Below are 22989 nucleotides of genomic sequence, written 5' to 3'. Positions count from 1 at the left end.
TCCGCCCCGCCGCCGCCGCCACCGGGCCCAGGGAGCGTCCGCCGCCCGCCGGCGCCGCCAGCATGTTCCCCCGGCCGCCGCCACGCTCCTGCGACACCTTTGTGGCGCTGCCGCCCGCCGCGGCGGGGGGTCGCGTCGTCTTCGGGAAGAACTCGGACCGGCCGGCGGACGAGGTGCAGGAGGTCGTCTACTTCCCGGCCGCCGCGCACCCGCCCGGCGCCGCGCTGGAGGTGAGGCCGCGGGGCACGACGAGTCCGGTGGGAGACGGCAAAAAAAAAACCCCAAAACCCAACCTTTCATCCCGCTTTCTGTGTATTTTTAGCCCGTGGCCGATTAATCAAGGGGAGACGCTTGCCGAAGCGATGGCGTGAAAGGTAATTTGTTGTGCGCTCTGACTTCTTGCAGTGCACCTACATCGAGATTGATCAAGTGGAAAAGACCCACGCCGTGGTCCTGAGCCGTCCCTCCTGGCTCTGGGGGGCAGAGATGGGGGCCAACGAACACGGCGTTTGCATCGGGAACGAAGCGGTGTGGGGCAGAGAGGAGGTCTGTGACGATGAAGCTCTCCTCGGCATGGACCTCGTAAGGTTTGCACAGGCTGTTTTGGTAAACGGTACTGGATTCGGAATTTGGTTTTGAAACATTTATTTTGAGTTATGTGCAGAAAGAGGTGCTTTCACTTTCAGAAGACCCGTCGGTCTCTTCTGCTGTTCTAGCTGTGGTTAAAAATAAGTATTCCTTGGCACAGGCATTAGGTCTCTGCCAGGAGCTGGGAGCCTGTGAAAGGTATCAGGCGCTAGAACAGAATCTGTCAAGGAAATCATCAAACGTTTTTCTCTCCACAAAATTTATACTAAACTGAACCAAGACTCTTAACAAGAGTACAGCTGGACTTCAGGAACTAGCGGTCAGGCCTTCTTCTAGGGCCTGTACTGATTTCCTGTTTCCCCCATCTTTGACGCATGTATTTTTAAGTTTCAGTCTTAGCCACGCATCTCCATGTAAATATTGACAGCTTCCTGTGCCTGCCTTGCAGGGTGCTAGTGTAGCCCTTGCTAACCTACAGCAGTCAGTCAATTCTTCTTGGTACTGTTTCCCCCAGTCCAATACCCACATGGGACCTGCAGGCGGTTCCTAGGAGCCCCCTCCCTGCCTTTCTGTATTTCCATTGGGTTGTTTTTGCCCATGCCAAGGACGTAGAGGACCCACTTCAAACAAGCCCTTTAAGTGACTTGCTCCTTTCTCTTACCAGATCATACAAGCATCAGGTACATAGAGAAATAGCATTCCAAGTCAGTTTGAATACTTGGGGTGAATAGTTGTATGTAAAGTTTGTAGTTCTAACGATATCATCTTGCTTTTGTTTTAGGCTTGGGCTGGAGAGAGCAGACACAGCTGAAAAGGCTCTTGCTGTCATAGTTGATTTGCTAGAAAAATACGGACAGGGAGGAAACTGTATGGAGAGCCACATGGTATTTACATACCATAACAGTTTTCTGATAGCCGACAGAAAGGAAGCATGGGTGCTGGAGACATCAGGAAAATACTGGGCAGCAGAAAAAGTAGAAGGTATGGATGATGCTTTTTGTTTTAAACATTTCAAGCACAGTGACAATTAGCACTTTTCCACTTTTCATTTACCATTTCATTAAGGCATCAAACTAGCCTCCAGCTATGTACACGTGCCTGTGAACAACAGGAATTGCTTCCTCAGGCATCAGTGTGGAGTGGCTAGCAGTTTCAGAGGAGCTGAGTCACAGGGGGACCTTTTCAGAGTCAGAGATAACCACTTCTGCACTTGGAAAAGAGAGGACAGCAAGAAGGTCAGCATGAGAATGACAGCTGTACATATGGTCTTAAGGATGGTGGCAGTTGATGACAATTTCATTTGGTGACAGGGTAACACTGGTGGGATTGGTGCATTGGGGCCTGAAGTGGCTGATCCTTCCAGTGGACTTAGAGGGACAAGCTATGTCTTCGGTGGTCTAAGAGGAAGAATGTAAAGATAGGAATAATCAGGACAAAACCTGAAATATGATGTTGGCAACAGAAGTAAATGAGTCAGAACTGAGTGGCAGTGGAATTTCAATCAGACGGATACATATTGCCAGGGAGAGAGGGCCAAAAATAAGCCACAGAACTCTCAGATCTTGTAGGAAACTCTTCAGTGCATAATTTGCTTTAGTAAGCTAATTGTAAACAAAAGACCAAGAGAAAGCATTTGATGCATTCAGATGATTCCTTCCTCACCTTACACACAGGAGGCGTACGGAATATTTCCAACCAGCTCTCTATCACAACCAAGATTGACAGAGAACACCCAGAACTGAAGGAATATGCCAAAAGTAAGGGCTGGTGGGACGGGGAAAAGGAATTTGATTTTGCTGCCACATACTCTTATGTAAATACTGCCAGAATGACGACATCCAGAGGCCGGTATTGTGAAGGCTATAAACTTCTGAACAAACACAAAGGTATAATTTTATTTTTTTTTTTAAGATATGCAAAGCATTTAGTGAGCTACGTTAATTTAAATCATAAATTATCAGACATCTGATGCGGGCAATCATTCACATGATTTGGTGAAACAGAACTTACTAGAATAACTTTTTGCCTAAAGGAGCAATGCTGAACTTGAAGTCTTCTATTCATTTTTGCCAATTTGTTGATGAGGAAAAATTAAAACAAGGGTCACACACAGTAACAACACTGAGAGGTCACATTATGACCATACTGCTAAACCTGCTCTGAAACATTTTGATAGGCTATATACTATTACTGTACCTCTAAGAAAAAAAAAAAAGAGGCTAAAACAGACTCCCAGTGTTTTGCAGCCACAAACAGAACCTTATGAGCAACTTCAGTCTGGTACCATTCATATAGGCCTGAGACAACAGCACAGCATTCAGATATCTTGCATTTATTTTTTGAGATTGGTTTTTAAATCTTTGTAGTTTCACTACAACTGCTGCTCTAACATCATGTAGTCTAATAAAACACACTGAGAGCAGAACAAAATAATTTTCTGTACTCTAAGCAGGTAATCCTAATCACTAACTTGTTGACTTATTTTTCAGACCTCTACAGAAATAAGCTATTACTTCTCTTCTAACTGCATCCACCTGGCAGGTTTTTGCTGCATCTGTATTCACTTGCTCATTTGAAGTAATTAATCTCAACCAAAATTACTTTGCACCCCTGTGTTTTTTTATTTATTTGGCTGAGCTCTGCCAGACCAGGTTTAGCATTTAATGTGTCAGAATGAATTACCTTTTGCTATCCTGCTCTAGTGATCATTGTAAACCCTGCATTCATTTTGGGAATTGCAGGTTCTGAATACTGAAAGCATTTTCATAATACCTGTATTTACTTGTATTATAATAATGCTGAGATTCTATCAGTGTTTTCACCCTAAATCCTCATTTTCAGGCATTTACCCGAGCCATTTTAAAAATCACACTAGGTGTTCAGGTTATCAGCCTCATATGGTTTCAGTTTGTTTAGATTTATTTTAAATAGTGCCCTAACTTAAAGCTGTTTGGTTTACAGCATCAGTAAAATCACTGGTTTCTTAATCTACCATTCCCAGCTTTTTCACTCAGTGACATTACAGGTTTTTTTCCAGGCTGCCTACCATGTGAAGACCATTTTTAGATATACATTATTTATATTCCAGAAATGAGGGAATATATTTCAGGAATACAAAATAATAAAAAAGTCTAGTGGAAAATACGCAATACCTTCTTTCTAGCTAGATAAGTTGCCAACTTGCAGTTAACAAACTGACCGTTCCTTCTTTTAATTTCTTTGATAGGCGTAGCTTGCTGATTTCTTGAATTCTCTGACTTTCCCAGGCAACTGTGGGAATACTTAAGAGCGTTTCCTTGCTGAAATGTGGTGCTGTGTGCCTGTCTACAGGCAATTTGAATCGTGTATAAAAAAAAATAATATTGGAGACATCTGACTTAGCAGCAGAGTAATTATTTTAAGAGAAAACAGCAAGGCAGTTTACAAAAAGGATCTTTATGCAGCTAGAACTTCATTGAGAGAAACACTAAAAGATTAAATGGTAGATGATACCTTCAAGTAAAAAAAAAAAAAAAAAAAGGTGAATGAACTCATGTTTTTCTTCCATAAGCATACGCTCAACTGGTATACTAAATCTGAAAACTACTGCAAGTGCTGCCTGTTAGAATATTGGATTGATTGGTGATACCATGCCGATATTTAAACTTCAGTGTACGGCTATACATGAACAGCTATATAATTTGAACACTAGATGCAGAGACATATGTGGAAAGGGTTTGTTTCACCTAATTGAGAAGAAAGAATTATTTTCAGAGACATTTGGCACTATACCTCACACAGTTAGTCGATTAAGACTTCTTTACAAATGGATGTACTGTTGTAGTTTCTGTTGATTCTGAGTATAGAAGATGTTGTTACTCCAGTGCGTCCTTTCAATTGTCAACTTGAAGCCTAAGCGCGTTGGAAGGTCAGATGATTAAAAAAACCAAAAGTGACAGTCTTGCTGTTTCATTTTCAAAGTTACACACGAAATCCACGTACAGTTGTTATTATTTTTGTATTTCCAAAGCAACATAGTGGTATTAACTGTGTACAAATACCAATTACTATTATAGTGATTTATCTTAATTTCCACACAGTACTCAGAAAGTTCAGCCTTTAATCCAAGCTACTAATTTTCATCTGAAAAGTTACTGTGCGAATGACGTTGTGCTAGCCATGTGTATTCTACCTTTCTGGGAAACATCATGTGTTGTTACCCTCTCCCTCTTCTAAGTCATAAATGTTATAGCTCATTATCACCTACTCTTTGAAATAAATACTTTGGGGAAAACAATATAAGTGTGTTACATACTAAGGTATGCTGTTAGGATGATTTTTTTTTTTTCTGCCAACACAGACAAACTAAAATTGGCATTGCCTATTAAAGGAAAAAGCCAGTTGTAGAGAACGTGCCATTTAGTTGGTATTATAAGTAGTACTGTGTGTAAATAATTGTATTGCATCTTAAATAGGATCTATCACTTCTGAAATAATGATGCAAATTCTTCGTGACAAAGAGAGTGGCATTAATATGGAAGGTGGATTTATGACAACTGGAAGCATGGTGTCCGTATTGCCTCAGCAGCCTAATCTGCCGTGTATTCACTACTTTACTGGAACTCCAGATCCTGCGAGGTGATGTAGCAGCAAGTAATTAGGATAAAGAGTTGCAAGTATCTAAATGAAAAAGTGTTGCAATTTGTCTAATTATATTCCTTTTTGCTTTTCTTTTTTCCCCTGAAAAAGCACAATCAAAAAGTAGGAGGAACATATATATTATATACATTATATATTGTATACATTGTACATTATGTACATTTTAATGCTATCTACCAACCTACTTAGTGAAACACTGCTATGACACTGACTTAAACATCAGTTAGGAGATTTTTTTGTTTTTTAAGACTTTTTTCTTAAATGAAGGAATTAGAAGAATGGGAAAAAAATACAGCAATCTGCTGACTCAACAATTTTAACAAAACTGTATCAGTAAAGGATCTCTGTTCTATTTTCTCTTTCTAGGTCTGTATTCAAGCCTTTCATTTTTGTGCCCAATATTACTCAGTTATTAAAAACTAGCTCCCCGACATTTGGTCATGATGATCCAGTTAAGAAGCAGCCACGTTTTCAGAATAAGCCAGATCGAAGACATGAGCTCTATAAAAAACATGAAAGTGCTGCTGTAGTTATGGAAACTATCGAGGTATGTTGATTAAATTAGATTTCAATGCAAGCAGGTGGTTTATATAAGCTCCTTGCTCACATTTTGTTAATGCGATACCATTTAATGCCCTTTGATGGATTGCAAAGAACATACATGTAGTGCACCAGAAGCTCATTGTCTTGGCATCTGGCAGGCATATGTTTCAAACACTGAAAAATTGCAACCAGCACTTTGCTGTACTCCCAGGCCTAGCCCCAGACAAGTATCTGTACCGCTCATCTTGCAAAGCAGCAGGCCACACATACGCCTGCACCAGTCAGATAATGGGGAAATGCTTGAGGAGCCACAGGCAAATATACAAACTCTTCAGGACCCTGGTCTCAGATAGTAAGGAGGGCATGCCTTTTATCATGGCTTGGTACAGACAGGAAAGGAAACAAGGTCACAAAGATAGCTGGACACAAAGGTGAAGCAGGGAGGTAATTGCTTACTTTTAACAGTAGTGTCTCTCCTGTTTACAGATACATGTTCTAAAAAATAAGACATATGCCCACTGAAGTTTTGGTAGCATAAATACCTAAAGCAGCTTTAATTTTGTTTATTTTCAATCCATCAGACAAGGATGCAGGGAGATGAAGTGAGTGCTAGATATTGGGAAAGATACCTAAGAAAACCTGTCACGGTGCTAACTTCTACCAACACAAATTGTACCCTAGAAACTACTAAGAGGTTAAAGTACAGACAGTAGAACAGAACTTTGTTAGGGTGAACACTACATACTCTGTATACTTTTTAGTGAAATGCAGACGTTTCTTTTTGCAGGGCCAAGGTAAAGAAATGCTGAAAGAGATACAGGAGTTGGAGAAACAGAAGATAAGTGAAATGGAATCAATCCTGCAAAATGCATATTTTGACATTAACCAAGTGGTTAACCTTTTTTCACAGTGTGTAGAAGAAGAACTTAAAATATATAGCTAAAACTACCATTTGAATGTGGTAAAATTCAGTTTTATGATTAACTTTTCTAATGAAGTGGCTATATAGATTACATCTTATTTTCAATATACTGGTTAGTATGGACGCTGTTTAGGCCAAACAGCTTTCGGTTGTATGAAGCAATGCTGAAAAGGCTCTTAAAAGCTAGGCAGTGGCTTCGTCTGTATGTGTCATAAAGCTGTTAGCAGAGATAGATTTCATCAACAAACAGATACAATTAGAATGTAATAGCTTGACTAAAAACAACCCCATCTCTGGATGAAGAACACTAACTCATATTTGGAGAACTCAGTTCTAGTGTACACACATGTAGCTTTTATAGTCAAGATAATGGTAGCAGAATTTCACATTCCCAGAATTGAAACAGCCATGCTGAAGGACTTACTTTCTGAAATGTAGAACCTATTACTTGCACTTGAATAAAAAGGAAAGTGATATGCAAGTCAAGCAGGATTGATATTCAGCTGTTTGAGAAAACCGTTCTAAGGTACATTTCATATATGAACCTTCTACTCCTTCAGTGTAAAATGAGGCTAAGAGTTCAAGGTATATTAAAACTAAATCAGTTACAATTTTACCATGATTTGTTGTGAACTCTGATTACGTGGAATTCAACAATGCAAGCATCCTGCAAGTTACCACATAATTTTCACTTCCCTGTCTATTCTCCCCACCCTGATACCAAAAAATAAACTAACTTATTTACATGCAATATGATTACTGTCAAATTAATTCTGCAATACACTTTATAACATCATGTGGGAGTTTTTTAATGTTTCTTGAATTGTTACTTTTTTAAAATCGGGCAACTAGAAAGGAGGAGGTTGGAGTACACAAGTATATACATATACTCAGCTGGACACTTGAAAGGACATTTACTTTTTTTTTTCACTTCATATAAAGCCTTTTAACAACGACTTGTCTTGCCAAAATTACTAGACTATGGAGTTAATTTAATCAAGCTTTTTGCCCTGTCAGGAGCTCTTCCTCCCTGATCCTCTTCAAAAGTAATGATCAATATGTGACGCTACTTTTATTATCTGTGGCAAGGGACAAACTGAGGAAACAGAGAGAAGATTCTGGCTTTACTACATGATCAAGCAGGATAAAAAGTATGACTGGAAGGAAAAAACCAAACCCAAACAAAACCAGCACTTCTGTAAACCTTCAGAAGAGAACATCTAACATGAAATGGAGCATTAGAGCTGCAGTAGCAGTATGTGACATGGCACAGCATCCCCACAGAAAGACACAGCAGACAACAGAAAGACCATTCTTTGATGATTTTTCTATAGTCAGTTTCTAGAGTCATCTCAAATGCTAAGGATGGGGCTACACACATGCAGTTTTCTCATTTTGTAAACTGTTCTATCAATCACCCCACTGGTAAAAAAAGTAAGTATAGACAAACAAAAGCAGAATGAGTAAGAAAATTGAGAGCTTTGCAGAATTTGTTCTTCCTGATCCTACAATGAAAGTAGAAGTTAACTTGGCATACAGATCCACAGCAAGAAACTAATGGGTCAGAAAAGGTTCTTTAGCTTTCTAGTTCTAGTGATCCTGTATGTACCAAGTGGCAGTAGCAAGTAAGATTGAGTAGCAGGTAAGACTGAAAGTAAGCTCAGGTTGACTGTGAACCTTTTGTGACTGGGTTGCCACAAAATTTCTTAGAAGTTCAATAGTACAGTGGATGTTTGTGAACTGGGAGGTATATTTAATAAAATTTTTCTGTATTTACCCATTTTCCTGATGGATGTCTATATCTGACAATTGTGTGTATCTTTGTCCTATTTTTGATCATGAGCTGTTCTACACTAGCTCTTTGATAACTTCAAAGCATCAATAAATGCCAGGTAGAACTGTGCTGGAAACCAAGGTATTAGTCGAGTTTACAGACAGCATAGCAAAACAAGAGAAACAATTTTATGCTACAATGCAATTATAGGGAAGTTACACAGGAATGAAAGTAGTGAAGGTGGTAGAGCAGGCCTTTAAGTGAACTTCTTGTCCACTTAATTATGGTGTGGCAATTAACCCTGTTAAGTGTCTCGGTCTGGTTGTAGTATAGGCAGATACAGTCCAATCGTTCCTCTAGCTTCTGTGCTGGTTTTTATTTACTGGTCTACAGGATACAAAGTAAAACAATGTGATGTGTGGAGATAGATCAAGTGATGTCCAAACACACAGGATATTTTGGTACCTTTTTTTTTCCTGGGATTTTATCCTCCTAGTATACACGCAGCGTAAAAACAGAAAATGAAGATGAGATCAGGAGGAATAAGTAACCGTCCCTCCCACAACCCTACATTAAAAAAAAAAAATAAATCAGAATGTCCTCTAGAGGGCAATCTTTGCATGTATTTCATCTAGGAATACCTCTTACATCTTATTTTAAAAGGTCTAGAGATTTATGAAGGATCATTATTAAAAAAAAAACCAAAACAACTGTACTAAAATTGCTACCTAGAAAACTAAAAGTTTTATATCCACTCCTGTCCATTATCACAAGTATTTTGAGATTAGTGCTAGAAAAAAGATCCAGTGTTCTACTGGAGTCTCAACTTACTTGTTCAGGGGATGTTTTCACAGAAGTATAACTTCCAAGTTAACTGAGACTTATCCAAAAATAATCCACCTTCAAAATAGAAGAACTTATTGCATCACTGACCACATCTTTAAAGCAAAGCTATTTCTAACGACCACAAATTCTCACATCAGTAGATCAACTATTGACAGACATCAAATTGTCAACTATTTTAAAACTTGTCGGTGCTCCTTGGTAGAAGCAAGTTTTTATCAGATAAAAGAGTTACTCAGCTTTCTAAAGCTATTAAAAATCTATTCTTAGCTTCCAGAAATACCCAGTGATTTAGATTATCATATCCCGTATTTCAGTCCTGGTTTCTTTAGTCTATTTATTAACCATCATAAACTTTCATTGGACTAATGGGTATGACATCAGCAGTCACAATGTTGTAACAGTTAATCTAACAATTTGGTCGTTCTCTTCATTAGATTTGTAACAGGGAGCCTTCTCTAAGCATAAATTTTGAGCAATTTCTTACTTAAACCAGATATGTTGTATTCAAATCTAGGGAATAGCAGAGCCATTATAAAAACGGGAGGCAAGGGCAGGGCTTGATGATGAAAATGAGAAAGACAAGAGTGCTAGAACAATGACCTCACATAGGACCATAAAACTGACCTAAGATCAACTTCTTGAACATTTGAAGAATTTTTTTTTTTTTTAAATTGTATTTGCTAAGTAGATGATAATGTGAAACATTCCTAAAGATCTGTTTAGGCTGTTAGACAAAAACTGGTATCTTTATGTGAACCCCCATTAACAAGTCCTCTGCCTACTTAAAAAGCATCAAGGGTGGATTTAAGAAATACCCAATTTGAAACCCAAAAGCCACTTTAACAAATCTCTCAGAAAAATACATTTGTCGTAAATCTTGACATGCACACATAACCTTCTGACACCTCACATCACATCAAAGCTCAGAACTCTGAAATCAAGTACCAGATTTATTGACAAGTTACAGTATTTAGAAGCCAGACATACTCATGGCTTCTGCTCTTAAGTCACATATATCTAATTATTCCAAAACATTTGATGTAGCTGTCTTCAGCAGTTGTAGTGGAAATATGCTATTATTTTCCTTTGTGGCCACAGCCTGATACAAATGTCAATTATTTTGTTGCTGGAAAACATTAAAATATGTCAGTTTGTATAGCATACATATGCAGTAGGATGCAGTTATGTTTCTGTGAACACTGCAGAAGTGCAATAAGACTGACAGTAAAAGGAAGTATTTTTCCAATATAAGTCTTGCATGGAGTTATAGCTACCATAAAACAACTGTTTCTTGAACAATAATTTATACTGCTAAAATCACTTTTCATTCTTAATACAATGTAGATGCATAAGTAGCTATAATAAAAATCTGTGTACTAAAAAAAAAAAAAAACAAAAAAGGGAAAGACTTTTTAAAAAAAAGGACAAAGAGTTATTCATATGCTGGAGCAAATAATTTTTTTTTTTTAATACCTAGGTTCCTTTCCCCCACTATATAAATTTTTTATATAGACATATAAATGCTGTTCTTGCAGTTTTAAAAGGGCAGCATAATGGCTATCAGATACTACAGTTTGTCTTTAACCTTTTCAAAATACTGCAGAAGACACAGAGATTCTCAGATTCTGCCTTCAGTGCACAGGAATCTGAATGACACTAGAGTAACTATTTAAACATTGTAGGAGGATACCTGAGGCTTATTAGAAACCTGTGTTAGGCAACCAATACTAAAATTTTAGTATCTTTAGCTACCCTAAACCCTAACTTGGATGTTCAGTTAGGATTCTTTATATAATAAATTTAAAAGTTATTTTATTTCATTTAAAAGGTTTTATGATTTGATAAAATTTTTCATCTTGACTTGCACAGGTATCCAAGGCTTCCATAACATCTTCATTTGAATCTGGTACTTCTGAATTAAACTGGAAAGGCTAATTTCAGAAGGTAAAAATCTACTCCCGCCAAAGCTGTTACTACCACCATAAGGCAAAACTTCAAAACCAATTGTTTATATATGAAATTCCACTATATCATTTCCTAATTTGGGGGAACAGTGGGTATTTTTATGTTTTTAATATTTGGTGAATTTGTACAAAAACATTATTTATTTCACTCAATATTTCCTCAGCTTTAATCCTCTGACACTGGAATCATCTTCACAACAATTCTACTTTTACAAATGGAGATTTTTTCTTTAAGGGAGAAACAAACCACTTGATCTGAGGAGTAAACAGCTGTTTTCTAACACCAGGAACTTTTTATAGAAGAGTAGTAAAAACTGGAGTATCATAGAAGAAATCCTACTTCTACGAGCTCAGGGGAAAGCCTGATCGTAAACAGGAATCAATATTTCATCACACTAAAATATGGAAGACATACAGCAACGTGAAAAATACCTCTCAGTCATGGTTTTTTTCATTGTGGCACCAGTCACTAAAGCTGCAGGTATAATGCCTCTATAATACAACAGTGACACATATCATTTCACTATTTGTTTTGCTCAAAATGGAAAAAATGCTCTAAATCAAGAACATCTCCTTTTGTTCTAGTTGCGTTCTGTTTGGGACGCTCATTAAATATCACTTGCTACCATTTCCTTCAGAATAGACACACGTAGAACCACAACTCTTAAAAAGAGAGAACAGCACTATTCTCTGAGAGCCCTGAGAAAGAAATACTTCCAATTTCAGTGGTGAAGGCAGAGGAGGAGGTCACACTCACCCCTAACTGCCTGTCCTCTGTGTACACACTAAAGTCAACGGCTCTCAACTGCAACTGATCTCTTAGGAATAAAGCGGTAATACAAATATTCATCCCGAAATTCAAATTCATTCGTAATATGCTGGACGACGCCTCCTTTCATCAGTCTGTCTCCATACATCACAGCTTCACCACGGTCAGAGGCAAGGCCAACTTGCATGAGCCAGTTCACCAGGTCACAGCCAAAGAAGATGCCAGTGGAGATCTTTGCACCACACCTGTATGTCAAAGGAATGATTCACCCACATGTTCTGTAAATCTGGTATCACCACTGCACGATGGGGAAAGGCAAAGAAAAATAGCAGGAAACAAGGAAAGACATCATGATAGTTAAGAGCATGTTAGAAAAGAATTTGCAAGTTTTTTATATGAGGGACATGCCAATGTTCACTACCTTTTCCTACAGATACTTCAATGAGAAGCAAAATGAAAGCACTAAGTTATTTTAGGCTTGTGTAAATAAACTTCAGCGAACATAAGTAGCACTTTGCCTAAAAACACACACAATGTAATTCTATTTCTTGGATACTTACTTCCCATGTACTCATTAGCATGACCATTTCTGCAACAAAATATCTGATTTGAGTGCAGCATGACAGCAGCAACAGGGGCTCAATCTGCACTTTCATTCCATTTTATAGCTTCTCTACAGCTTTAAACAGACACTAATTGCTTATATACATTGGAAACAAAAGCCATTTAACTTGCATATCTGGTTAAATATTTACCACACAGGCAGTACTATGAATAAACAAAACCTTTACAACAAGACTAAACTAATTTTCTTTTACATATTTACGAGGCAATGCCACTAATATCTACCTAGTTGCAATAAAAATATCATTCAGAAATTTACCTGCAGCAATGAATGTTTCTGGTTATCTAAAATCTGCTCTATGGAACCCAAGCGCAGGGTTTCTGAAGATGATTAACAGCTACACAAGACAGCAAACCCCAAACTTCTTTCTCTAGTATTTTTAAGTTAAAAGCAGCAGTAACATAGAGCAAGTGTTAACATCTATTAGCAGAGAAGCAAAAATTAAAATAAATAAAAAATACATGATTACAAGGTCTCAGTTACGGTATGTTTAAAATAAAGAAGATAGGATCAAGTTAGATGAATATTTGAAATGAGAAGATAAATGCTTTAACTCACAAGGAGAAATAAGACATGAAACCAGTTCCGCATAAACATAATATTAAAACAATGAAGCAACAAATGTCAGATTTTGATGTATTCTCAGGTGGATACAGGATTAATAAAAACCACAAAATCCAACCAAATGAACAGCCCAAAGCCCAAGAAACCACATAGCAGCAGAGGCACAGGAAACACAGCTGTAAAGCCTGTCCTATTTCAAAATATTTTCTGATATATCTTTTCTGTCTGGCATGAAAGAAGCAAGTCCTTGAACTGACATAGTTAATTTCTCCTAAATGGATAACTTTATTACTTTATTTCTTATGGAACGTTACTGACTTCTGAGGAGACTGAATGAAATCATGATGCTGTCAAAACCAGTTCTGGAATGTGGTTTCAGATTGCCTGACCACTAAAAGACCACCCCATCCCACCAAACTAGTCCTACTTAAAAGCTCACATGACAAGAAAAGTAGAAGTGTCCTATTAGAACAATTCTTCATGTCTCCATTTCATACAGTAAACATTTAAATAAAGGCAGAATCTTTTTTTTGTTCCTGCTGCTTCTGTCCACATTTTTCTTCTCATCCACCTACAGATACCTGAATACATAATCCTTGGTTTGGGTATGATAATTTGCCTCTGAAAGCTATGCTGATCTCATAATTTGAGGTTTAGGCTTCATGAGAGGAATGAGCAAAAGAAATTGTATGAACTCAAAAGGTGTAAGGGCCCCCAAACCCACTATAATCTCACATATTGAGTGGCCTCTGAGTACACACTGACATTAGTTTCAACAGTTTCACCTCCTGTAAAAGCTATTAGTAAACATTCGATAAGTACTGACACCTTCTTAATCTCAAAACAAAACAAATGAAGGGTCTCAAGTTTGACAAAACTCACAGACATATGCACTCTATTACAGGCATTATCATCTCCACTTCTTGAGAAAGATTTTCTCTCCTGAACAGCTAAATAGAAAAACTGGGGCAACACCTTAACGATATGAAACTTTTTTATAATTTATATAAAACCTAGATGGGATAATGTAATAACCTGCACTTCAATGTTTCAGTGTGAGACTAGAAACATTTCTCTGTTACTGCTAAATTCTTAATCCTCACCTTGAGGTTTGAATAAATATGCCACAACAGGAATCGCCCACAGACAGATTAAACCACATTTCATTATTTCCAAAAGGTGAGTTATTACCTTTGTAACAGGTTATATGTGCAGGGAGGAACCTTACCTTCTGCCTCTGACAATACTTTTGACACAGTGATCTCTATGATAATGAACAAACTGTTGACAGGTCATCCTGATTTCCTCAGGTACAGAGGGATCTGTATGCCCTGCTGCTTCTCTTCCTCCCCAGAAAAATTCAAGCCTTTTTTTAAAAAAAAAAAAAAAAAAGAAAGAAAGAAAATAAATTAAAACCAGCAAATCAACCAGAGGCATTTTTAAGGAAACTGCAGATAACAGAACGGAACTCATAGGAAGCTTGTCACAACTCTTTTACTGGTTTTGTGCCCAATACTTTATCTACAATCTTCCTAATATACTTGTATGGCCTTTGAACACTGAGAGGTTTTATTCTAGGCACAGGCAGAAGGAAAGACAGAGAGCAGTTGGGAGCCAGCTTTAGCTGCTGGATTCACACTGCAGCCAGCTAACTCTAAGTTAAAGATGGATTTGTACAACTTACATGTCCACAGTGAAAGTGTCGATCCACACAACGAACTTCGAACTTGCATGAGGTTATGAATACAGGACTTTAACACAGTAATGATATAATCTGGTTCAGCATTCACATCTAAGTTTTAATTATCAGCTGAAATTATTTCTGAAGATCCCTCACCTCACTGATCCAATCACATACTTCACCATCATTTGCCAAAGATTTTGTCATAAGGGAGCCTATGAGATTTTTGTCTTTGGGAGTCATTAGGACAGCAGTAAAAACTCATGCACAGTGAACTGCAGTTAGCTCTCCACAACTGGGAGATAAAAGAAATTTGGAAGACCAAACGAATAGCAAATGGAATACAATGGCACTGAACAGCCAATACCTTTTAAAAATTATTATCATTAATAATTAAGTTTGTAGGTGTAAGTGTACAGATTCTATTTACCTTCGCTTGAACGGTAGAATGATTAAATGCTTATCTAAGCCAAAAATACCAAAGCAAATGAAACCCTGGAGGAAAAAATATTGAAAAAGCAACGTTAAGCAAAACCTTTTGTTTCTGAAGAACAGAAATAAAATGTTAAAAACTTATTGTCACAACACATGTGAAAAGTATCCCTCATCTATAGATACCATTCAAAATACATTTTGTTTCTGCTTTGATTTTTAATGTGGGCCTTAGAAAGACAGATTAATACATAACAGTCCATGAAACAAACTCTTCAAGAAACAGTTCAGTAAACCTAATGCTGTGACATGCCGCCTGACACTTAAGGATAATCAGCTAAGCTTACATAGCCAGTTATTTAAATCTGTCTTTGAAGAACTGACTTACTGTAATTTGAATGCTAGAATGCTCTCTAGTTAATTCATTTCTCTGTGCCACTTTTGTATCAAAACTACTATCATTACTTGATACTGTAGTGCATCTTGTAGGTGCACCCATCCATGGATCTGTAAAACATTAGTACATGTATTAACACTGCCTTGCTTTCACCTTCATAGATAACAAAGCTACCTTGTGCCAGTTTGCACTGAAATAGGCCATGTGCAGCTGGAGCAATTAAACATCCAACTGTCAGCTATCAGCCAATGGTGCTGTAACTGAAACTGAAGAGATAATAAAGCCTTATAGCAAAAGTATCCACGTAGCCACCTTGCACCTATTTAGTTATACTGGTGTAACTCCACAGAAGTGACACCGATAAAGCTTTCTGGTACAAATAAGGCTAAAGTCTTACTCTGTTTCCATAGGCATTTGGCATTCAGTTGTCATTTGTACCTTTGAAAGTGTTCATGCACATAAAAGACGTGCATTATGACAAGAAAGCTATCAAAGCAAAAGAAAAAGCTTGAGGAAAAAAAGGCAAAACAACATAAGGAGCTGGTGACTTCAGCATTGTTTGAGGACTTCAGCTTACAGTACTTGTAACAGCATCTGCTACAACACCCACTAACAAAGTAATTTTCAGAACAAACATTGATAAGTACCTGACCAAAATTAAAAACAGCACAGAAGAACTGCAATTCCACATATAGCCTTCCAGGCTCTTGGTTGAACAGCCACCACAAACAACTGGAAAGATTCTGTTAAGAAAAAAAAAACAACAAAACCCACAAGACTAATTTGATTGTTAAAAATCAAAAACACTTTCTTACTCTTCACATGCTAATAGATTCTTGCACAATTTTCACTGTCTTTGTTTAACAAATGATTCAGATAAAGACAAATCAGAGGGAATAAACACCTTAAACCATCCTTTTAGTTAGGCTTAATAGCTGGGAGGAGGGAGGGGGAAGAGCTTGTTTGTTTTTAAACAAAACAATGCAAAACATACCAGTGTAGAGGTCCTGTTCCTTTATATGTTTACACAAGGAACTTGCCTTAAGCATACTTGGGTATTCAACCTAATACAGACAATATTAGCCCTTACAAGTTTGCAGTATTTGTCTTCAGGCCTGTTTAGCTGAGACCAGTGCTTTCTACATATTTTCTGCATAGTTAAGATTATGTTAAAGCTGAAGCACATACCACTCCAGCTATTTTAGATGCCTGACAAGGAAAAAAAACCCTCCAAAGTTAACCCCTTTGGGTGTAAAGGCTAATTCTTTAATGTAACTGGTCTCGTTTCATAGTATCTATGTAATCATTCAGATACAATTAAAATAGAGGCTAACGTTTGGGATACCTCTTAAATACAGAAGATGTAAAAAAATATATTAGCATGGAACATATGATACAGGAAATTTGAGAGAGGGAAAACTTCCATTCTGTAATCTAACAGAACCTGAAAAGCAACAGTAGTACTCATTACACTACATAGTTGTGCCACACTGTCCTCCTCCTTTGCAGTGTTACATATTTGTGCCATAGTATTTTCCATCTCAAATAAAAATACTTGCACCCTAATTGTCATCCACAAGAAGTTCAGTTTTGAGAATTACATGCAAACAGGAAGAGTTGTTTCTCATCTTTGTTAAAAATTCAAATTATATCCCTAATACAGGAGCAGCCACCTTCACAACTAGGATCTAGTCAGTAATGATTCTTGGCAACACCAGCTTACCTACATTGCCTCCAAACCCCCACTAAAAGCAACAAAATTGCATTTTCCCATTTCAAGTAAAGTCTTACATTATTCGTCATTACTAAAGCACCTCAGAAATCCAAGTTCCAAATAAAAGCACAATCAGATGGAACAATTTTTGTACAGTCTCCTTCAGAATTTACTTTATATTTTTAATTGATTATTGTCTAGGGAAGAAGACTAGCTCTTGAGAAAAACGGGAAGGGGGGCGGTAGTGATGAATTAATTACCAAATGATATAATACCATATTTTCCCTCTTTAGGGTTCTCCAGTGTGGCTTGCTCACTAACACCATCAGTCTTAACTTTCCTTTAATTTATGATGTGGCACAGAAAAATTAATTTTATGATATCCCTCTTCCAGTAAGGGACCAAATTAAAGCCTCTAATTTATTTAATGAATTGTTACATGAGTAACTGGAAGATTTTTACTGGACTGTCTACATAGCTTTCCTAAGAATCATTCCACCTCAATAAGTTAAACAACATGGGGAGAAAAAATATTTACAGCAAACAGGCCAACAATAAGAAGTAAGCACAGCAGCACATGTCTGGCCAGCTGTTTGTCTCCAGTCTGTAGAAGCTGTTCTTCCTGAGCCAATACACAGGTTCGAGCACTGCAATGACTCACACACTGATCAGCTGAAAAACAAACCAGAATTTTTCATTAGGCTTCTAACTTACAAACTCCATGAGCAAACTTGCTGAGTTAAATTACCTTGTAAGTATCTGTACTTAAGTCACACACACAAAATTTAATATTAGCTTTGACAATAACCTGTTCAGACATCAATTCTCAAATGAAACAGTAGTTTACATGTGCTCCTAAAATGAAGGAACTTTTTGCAACAGAACTCTTCTTTCAAAGGTTTAATGCAAACTTAGAAATAATGAAAAAAAAGCCACTTCTCAGAATAGTTTTTAAACTTAGAATTAGTTTCTGGAATAAGTATTTCAAATATACTGTCAGCTCTAATGTTCTTACTCTGTATCTCAGCGTTGTTGAGCTCTATTTATTTCAGTTTTGTGACTGTATTTTGAACATGGTATATCAGAACACTGTCATAATTCTATCAATCGAAAGATCAAACACACAGAGAATGGATGCTTGTCTTGCAGCTACAGAGTTCTAAGGAATTCCAAGTACCTTCCTCTAGATGGCACTGAAAATCTTCCTGGCAAGGACATACCTAAGAATTTGCACCAGATACCTGTCATAGCAGTTCAGTGGAACAGTAGAAGGATTAGTTTTTATTGCAGCCAAAGTTACACAAGTGTATCCATTACAATTTGCTTTTACCGATTTATAGTTTTGACGTGTTCACTCAGTAGGTCGAAAAAATTTCCACTCAATTGTAAAGTATTTTCTACCTTATCTTTTAGGATAAGAAAATTAAACTGGCCTTCCTCTATCATTGGAAGACATTTTTATGATGCTTGTCTGAATTACTTAATAGATAAAATATTTGGCAATAAGTGGAAAGCTGCATTTTGTGAGAGGAGACATAACTAAGTATGTTTCAGTGTGAAATATTTAGATTTGTTGAAAGTTATGTTGCAACCAAACAAAGCATAAGGCTATGAACTTCTTTGCTAAGGATGCAAAAAACCAAGAAAATAAGAAAAAGAGAAAGGCTGCGCTGCAGCTAGCTTTGATTATTGAAAGTGATGTATAATGAGAATGGGCTGAGCATGCAGTTTTCCATCAGGTGCTGAACAGTCACTTTGATCTGATCCATTTTTTCCTATTTCAGTGACTCCTAAGGCCCCCTTAGTAAATTTTTTCTATCTCTCTCCCCCAGACATGAATAGTACAACAGCATGGACACGATCTAATCTGCAGTAAGTGCTTGCTCCTCTAGATCTCATTCAGGTTTCTCATGCAAAACCTGTGCATGATTACAACAAAGCCTTCAAAGGCCTTTTTAAGAAGACACAAGATGTGAATACGAGAATGTAAAAAAGTGTGTTTAAGTTGAAAACTTGAGGCAAAGTAGGGTTATGTACTTCTCAGCATCCAAAGAAGGCAATGATGGAGAGGTAAAGTCTGAATGCTCAGAAGGATGTGTTAAAGTAGCTTAGTGGTAAAAAAACCCAAACCAAAACAACTGTCCATCTTGAGCACTGAAAGATTACTAATAGCTATCAGGCAGAAGAGAACAAACACCTAACATATTGCCTAATCCTTGAATTTAATATAAGTTATCCAGGTAGAGTTGAGAGAACAGCCCAAACAGTTTCTTTGTGAGAACAACACACATAAATGTTGTGGAAGAGTTTGTAGTATTAAAACAAGGAGACACTACTGCTTTACCTGTCTCAATTGCAGGAACCTTGCTTTCAATAACATTTGTCACTGCTTTGCTCTCTCTAGCACAGGACAAGTCACCATTTGTTGTTTGACAAGAACAGCAACCTATTAAGTGTATACAGTAACAGGATAGTTAGCTTCCTTCACTACCATAATTTATTTTCCAACTATAAAAATATATTCTATACAGCTTTAACTACTATGCTCAAAAATAATCCAAAAGGAGAAAGCAGACTTAATTTTTCCAATTGCTGAGAGGGTGAATGGGTTACACTACTAATATATAGAAATATTTAACACAGCACTACCACCATGGAAGCAACACAAGTACTTTTAGCTAGAGGGAAAACATATGGTAAGTGATTAAAAAGGCTACATACAAACAAGGAGGATTAGAAACACATTGAGTAGCAATGCTCTGGCATATAATTCATTCTTAGAGAGACAGTTTAGTGGGTAAACAATCTAAGACACCTAGTGGACTGCATTTATCACCTCCTTATCAAGATACCACTACTTCCATAAAAAACATACATATGCTTTTTTTCCTGTCTACTTCCCCCACCCTTACAGTGACAACCATCAAACTTTCCTTAGAAACATAAACCTAAATCCTAAGGCAGTTATATCTAGATTTTCTTCTGTCCTAGTGTAACACTTGAAGGTGTAAACAACTGTCCTTCCTAGGTCAGAATTAAATTTGGAACATTATTTTATTGTATCCTGAGCCATTTATTCTTTTACAAATCTACTTTCTCTACCTCTTTCTGCAGATGGCTGTGCAGAAGATCCTGGAGAAGGCTGTGCAGAAGATCCTGGAGAAGGCTGAGGCACAGTGGCTGAAACTTGATTCCCCTCACTCCCTTCCACTTCAACCTCCTCCACTTGGCTACGTGGTGAGTATGGGTTCAATACCTCATAGTTCGACTCTTGCCTATTTCTGTTCATGCACATAAGTGAGATACCTGCCATCAGTATACTGATGAACAGGATCACTGCTGTGGTAATTATCTGTTAAAAGAGCAAGGAAAATATACTTAAATACAAAATAAAGGAAAATAGTTGCATATATCTGCCTTTCTAACTTCTGTAGTTTCCTAAATAACTAACAAATGCATCTGAATAAGACAGTTTTCTATATTTACTGCTCTTGCATCTTGTAGCACTGAAAGAGCAATCAGTACATGAGACTTAACTAATTTTCCTTGCCTGAGTAACTCAGGGGGTTTTTGTTTGGGTTTTTTTGGTTTTTTGTTTTGTTTTTTTTTTTGTTGTTTTGTTTTTTTTTTTTTTGAAGCGGGGACCCCTATTTCAATCCAAAACCATCCCCTCATCATCATCTTTCCCCTCAGGATCATTAGTGCTCCAGTTTAAGTTCTGTTCAGGTACCTTTTAATTCCAAAGAGGAATGTGTTCTTGTCACCCTCTGGCACAGCTCTAATTTCCATGCTTTCACCAATGGGGAGCATGCTATTAATTAACCTTTCCTTCTAATCATCTGCCACTGATACCCAGAGTCCACTCTGAGGCTATTCAATACTTGTGAAAGCACCACATGAATAATCCTGAGAGACTCATAGCCTCTTTATCCACAAAAAATATGGAGGAAAACATGACAAATACCGATGCCAGTGTATTTTACATCCTCTGATAAGAGGAACTATTTATTGGTAAAAATGGTAGTTCATGCTCAGGGACTTTCAACCCATGATTGTGCAGAGAAGTCTCCTGCAGTGCAGGCAGTTACTGCTACACAGTTAATATAGATTCTATCTATTACAGACTGAAAAACATTAATTAGCTATTGGGTAGTAATAGTTTTAGATAATTATCAAGTAAGTAGACAAATTAGTCACCAGGAAAAGGGCTCTGCAATTCATTACCACTCCTAATCCTTTTCTTTGGGAAGCCTACTCCCTCTTTTTCTTAGTCATAGTTGCCTAAACATGAAGGTCCTTGTTCAAGCAAGTTTTCCTAATGGTTCATTACAGAAATACATTTTTGTATCAATCTATAAGCATTCTATAACAATACCGTTGTTACGGTAACCTGTGCTTTGACTGAAAGCTACTTAAGCAAACAGAAAACACAATTTCTCAGTAATGTATTAGAAGTGGCAGAAGTCTGAAGTGATGAGGACAGAACACATTCATACCTGATATTTTCCATAGAAAAAGGCAGAGTCAATACTAGTGTTGTTACGTTCACCAACAATTAGTAAGATTCCCACCAGAAGTGTTGGGACTCTGAAAGAGCAAAATAGGAAGAAAGTAACCCATTTAGCACACTCCCACTAATTCTACAGGGAACATCTGAATTAACTTACCCCCATCCAGCTATGATAATAAACCCAATAGGAATCTTTACTGTTTCTCTCTTCCTCAACAGAAACAAAGAGAAAGACAGAAAACCTACAAAAAAAAAAAAAACAAAAACAAAAACAAAAAAGAAATGCCTTGTTTATTATTAAAAAGGGAACTGGTAAATACAGACTCTAGAAACCCTATGATACAACCTGCTCAATAACTAAGACATTCTTCTCAGACTTTCAAATAGTCCAAAATTTTTTTTCTAGATGTATTCTAAGAAAGTAAAATAGAAACATCTATTATCTTAAAAAATCATATTAATAATGAAACATTGAAGGAATTCCAGGACATTTTATATTAAACATCCCCTTCTATATGGTTAGAAAGGTTCACAAGCATATAAAAGATGTCAAGAGAATATTTAAGACACAAGTAACTACTTTCTTAAGGTATCAACAGTAGTTGTTCTAGACTGACACTCTTAATTAACCAACAAATAACGTTGTATTCTGTTACATCATTTCTTGAAACACTGACTAGCGCTTTATAAAAAGTCAATGATAAATTTAACAAAAAAGTTTTACATATTTTTACATATATAATTATACATCTTCTGGAACTGCCCTATTCTATTCACAACTCAGAAGCTCAGCAACATTACCCATGCTGAAGCAAAGCTAGTATTTATGTTAGGCTATACTAATCATGAGCTATCTATTTCAGCTAAACATAAATACAACTTACTCCACCACAACACCACGGGAATTAAACCCTTAGACTTCTGGACTCAAGAACAGTATAAAAAGTCTCCTGAATACCCAAAGTCTCCTTTTTAATCATACAGTAAGGTTCTCCAAGCTTCTTGATGCATCTTTCAATTCT

At 37.1% G+C, this 22989-nt stretch overlaps 2 protein-coding genes across 8 annotated transcripts in view; one reads left to right on the top strand and one right to left on the bottom strand.

Moving 5' to 3' along the window:
- The first annotated feature begins 15 nt into the window (after window positions 1-15).
- SCRN3 (secernin 3) lies at window positions 16-7442 on the top strand. The gene is made up of 7 exons (XM_049831641.1): window positions 16-230; window positions 406-587; window positions 1370-1569; window positions 2262-2474; window positions 5043-5205; window positions 5593-5773; window positions 6557-7442. The coding sequence occupies exons 1-7, from the start codon at window positions 63-65 to the stop codon at window positions 6710-6712; spliced, it is 1263 nt and encodes a 420-aa protein (XP_049687598.1). The 5' UTR covers window positions 16-62; the 3' UTR covers window positions 6713-7442.
- A 2806-nt stretch (window positions 7443-10248) lies between these two features.
- Window positions 10249-22989, bottom strand: part of GPR155 (G protein-coupled receptor 155) — a 49176-nt gene continuing 36435 nt past the window's right edge. For 5 of the 7 annotated variants that reach the window (XM_049829621.1, XM_049829454.1, XM_049829270.1 and 2 more), the window contains exons 8-16: window positions 22125-22209; window positions 21954-22044; window positions 20560-20809; window positions 19802-19903; window positions 17996-18129; window positions 16391-16486; window positions 15345-15409; window positions 14462-14599; window positions 10249-12289 (exon numbers count right to left, since the gene is read on the bottom strand). In XM_049829621.1, coding sequence (XP_049685578.1) covers window positions 12067-12289; window positions 14462-14599; window positions 15345-15409; window positions 16391-16486; window positions 17996-18129; window positions 19802-19903; window positions 20560-20809; window positions 21954-22044; window positions 22125-22209 — 1184 coding nt within the window. In that variant the 3' untranslated portion in view covers window positions 10249-12066. Of the gene's footprint in view, window positions 12343-14461; window positions 14600-15344; window positions 15410-16390; window positions 16487-17995; window positions 18130-19801; window positions 19904-20559; window positions 20810-21953; window positions 22045-22124; window positions 22210-22989 lie in introns of those variants that run through there. The other 2 variants (XM_049829704.1, XM_049829799.1) reach the window with 2 other exon arrangements.

Source organism: Accipiter gentilis, chromosome 1, assembly GCF_929443795.1.
Source record: "Accipiter gentilis chromosome 1, bAccGen1.1, whole genome shotgun sequence".
NCBI lineage: Eukaryota > Metazoa > Chordata > Aves > Accipitriformes > Accipitridae > Astur > Astur gentilis.
This window is presented reverse-complemented; position numbering and strand designations above follow the sequence as displayed.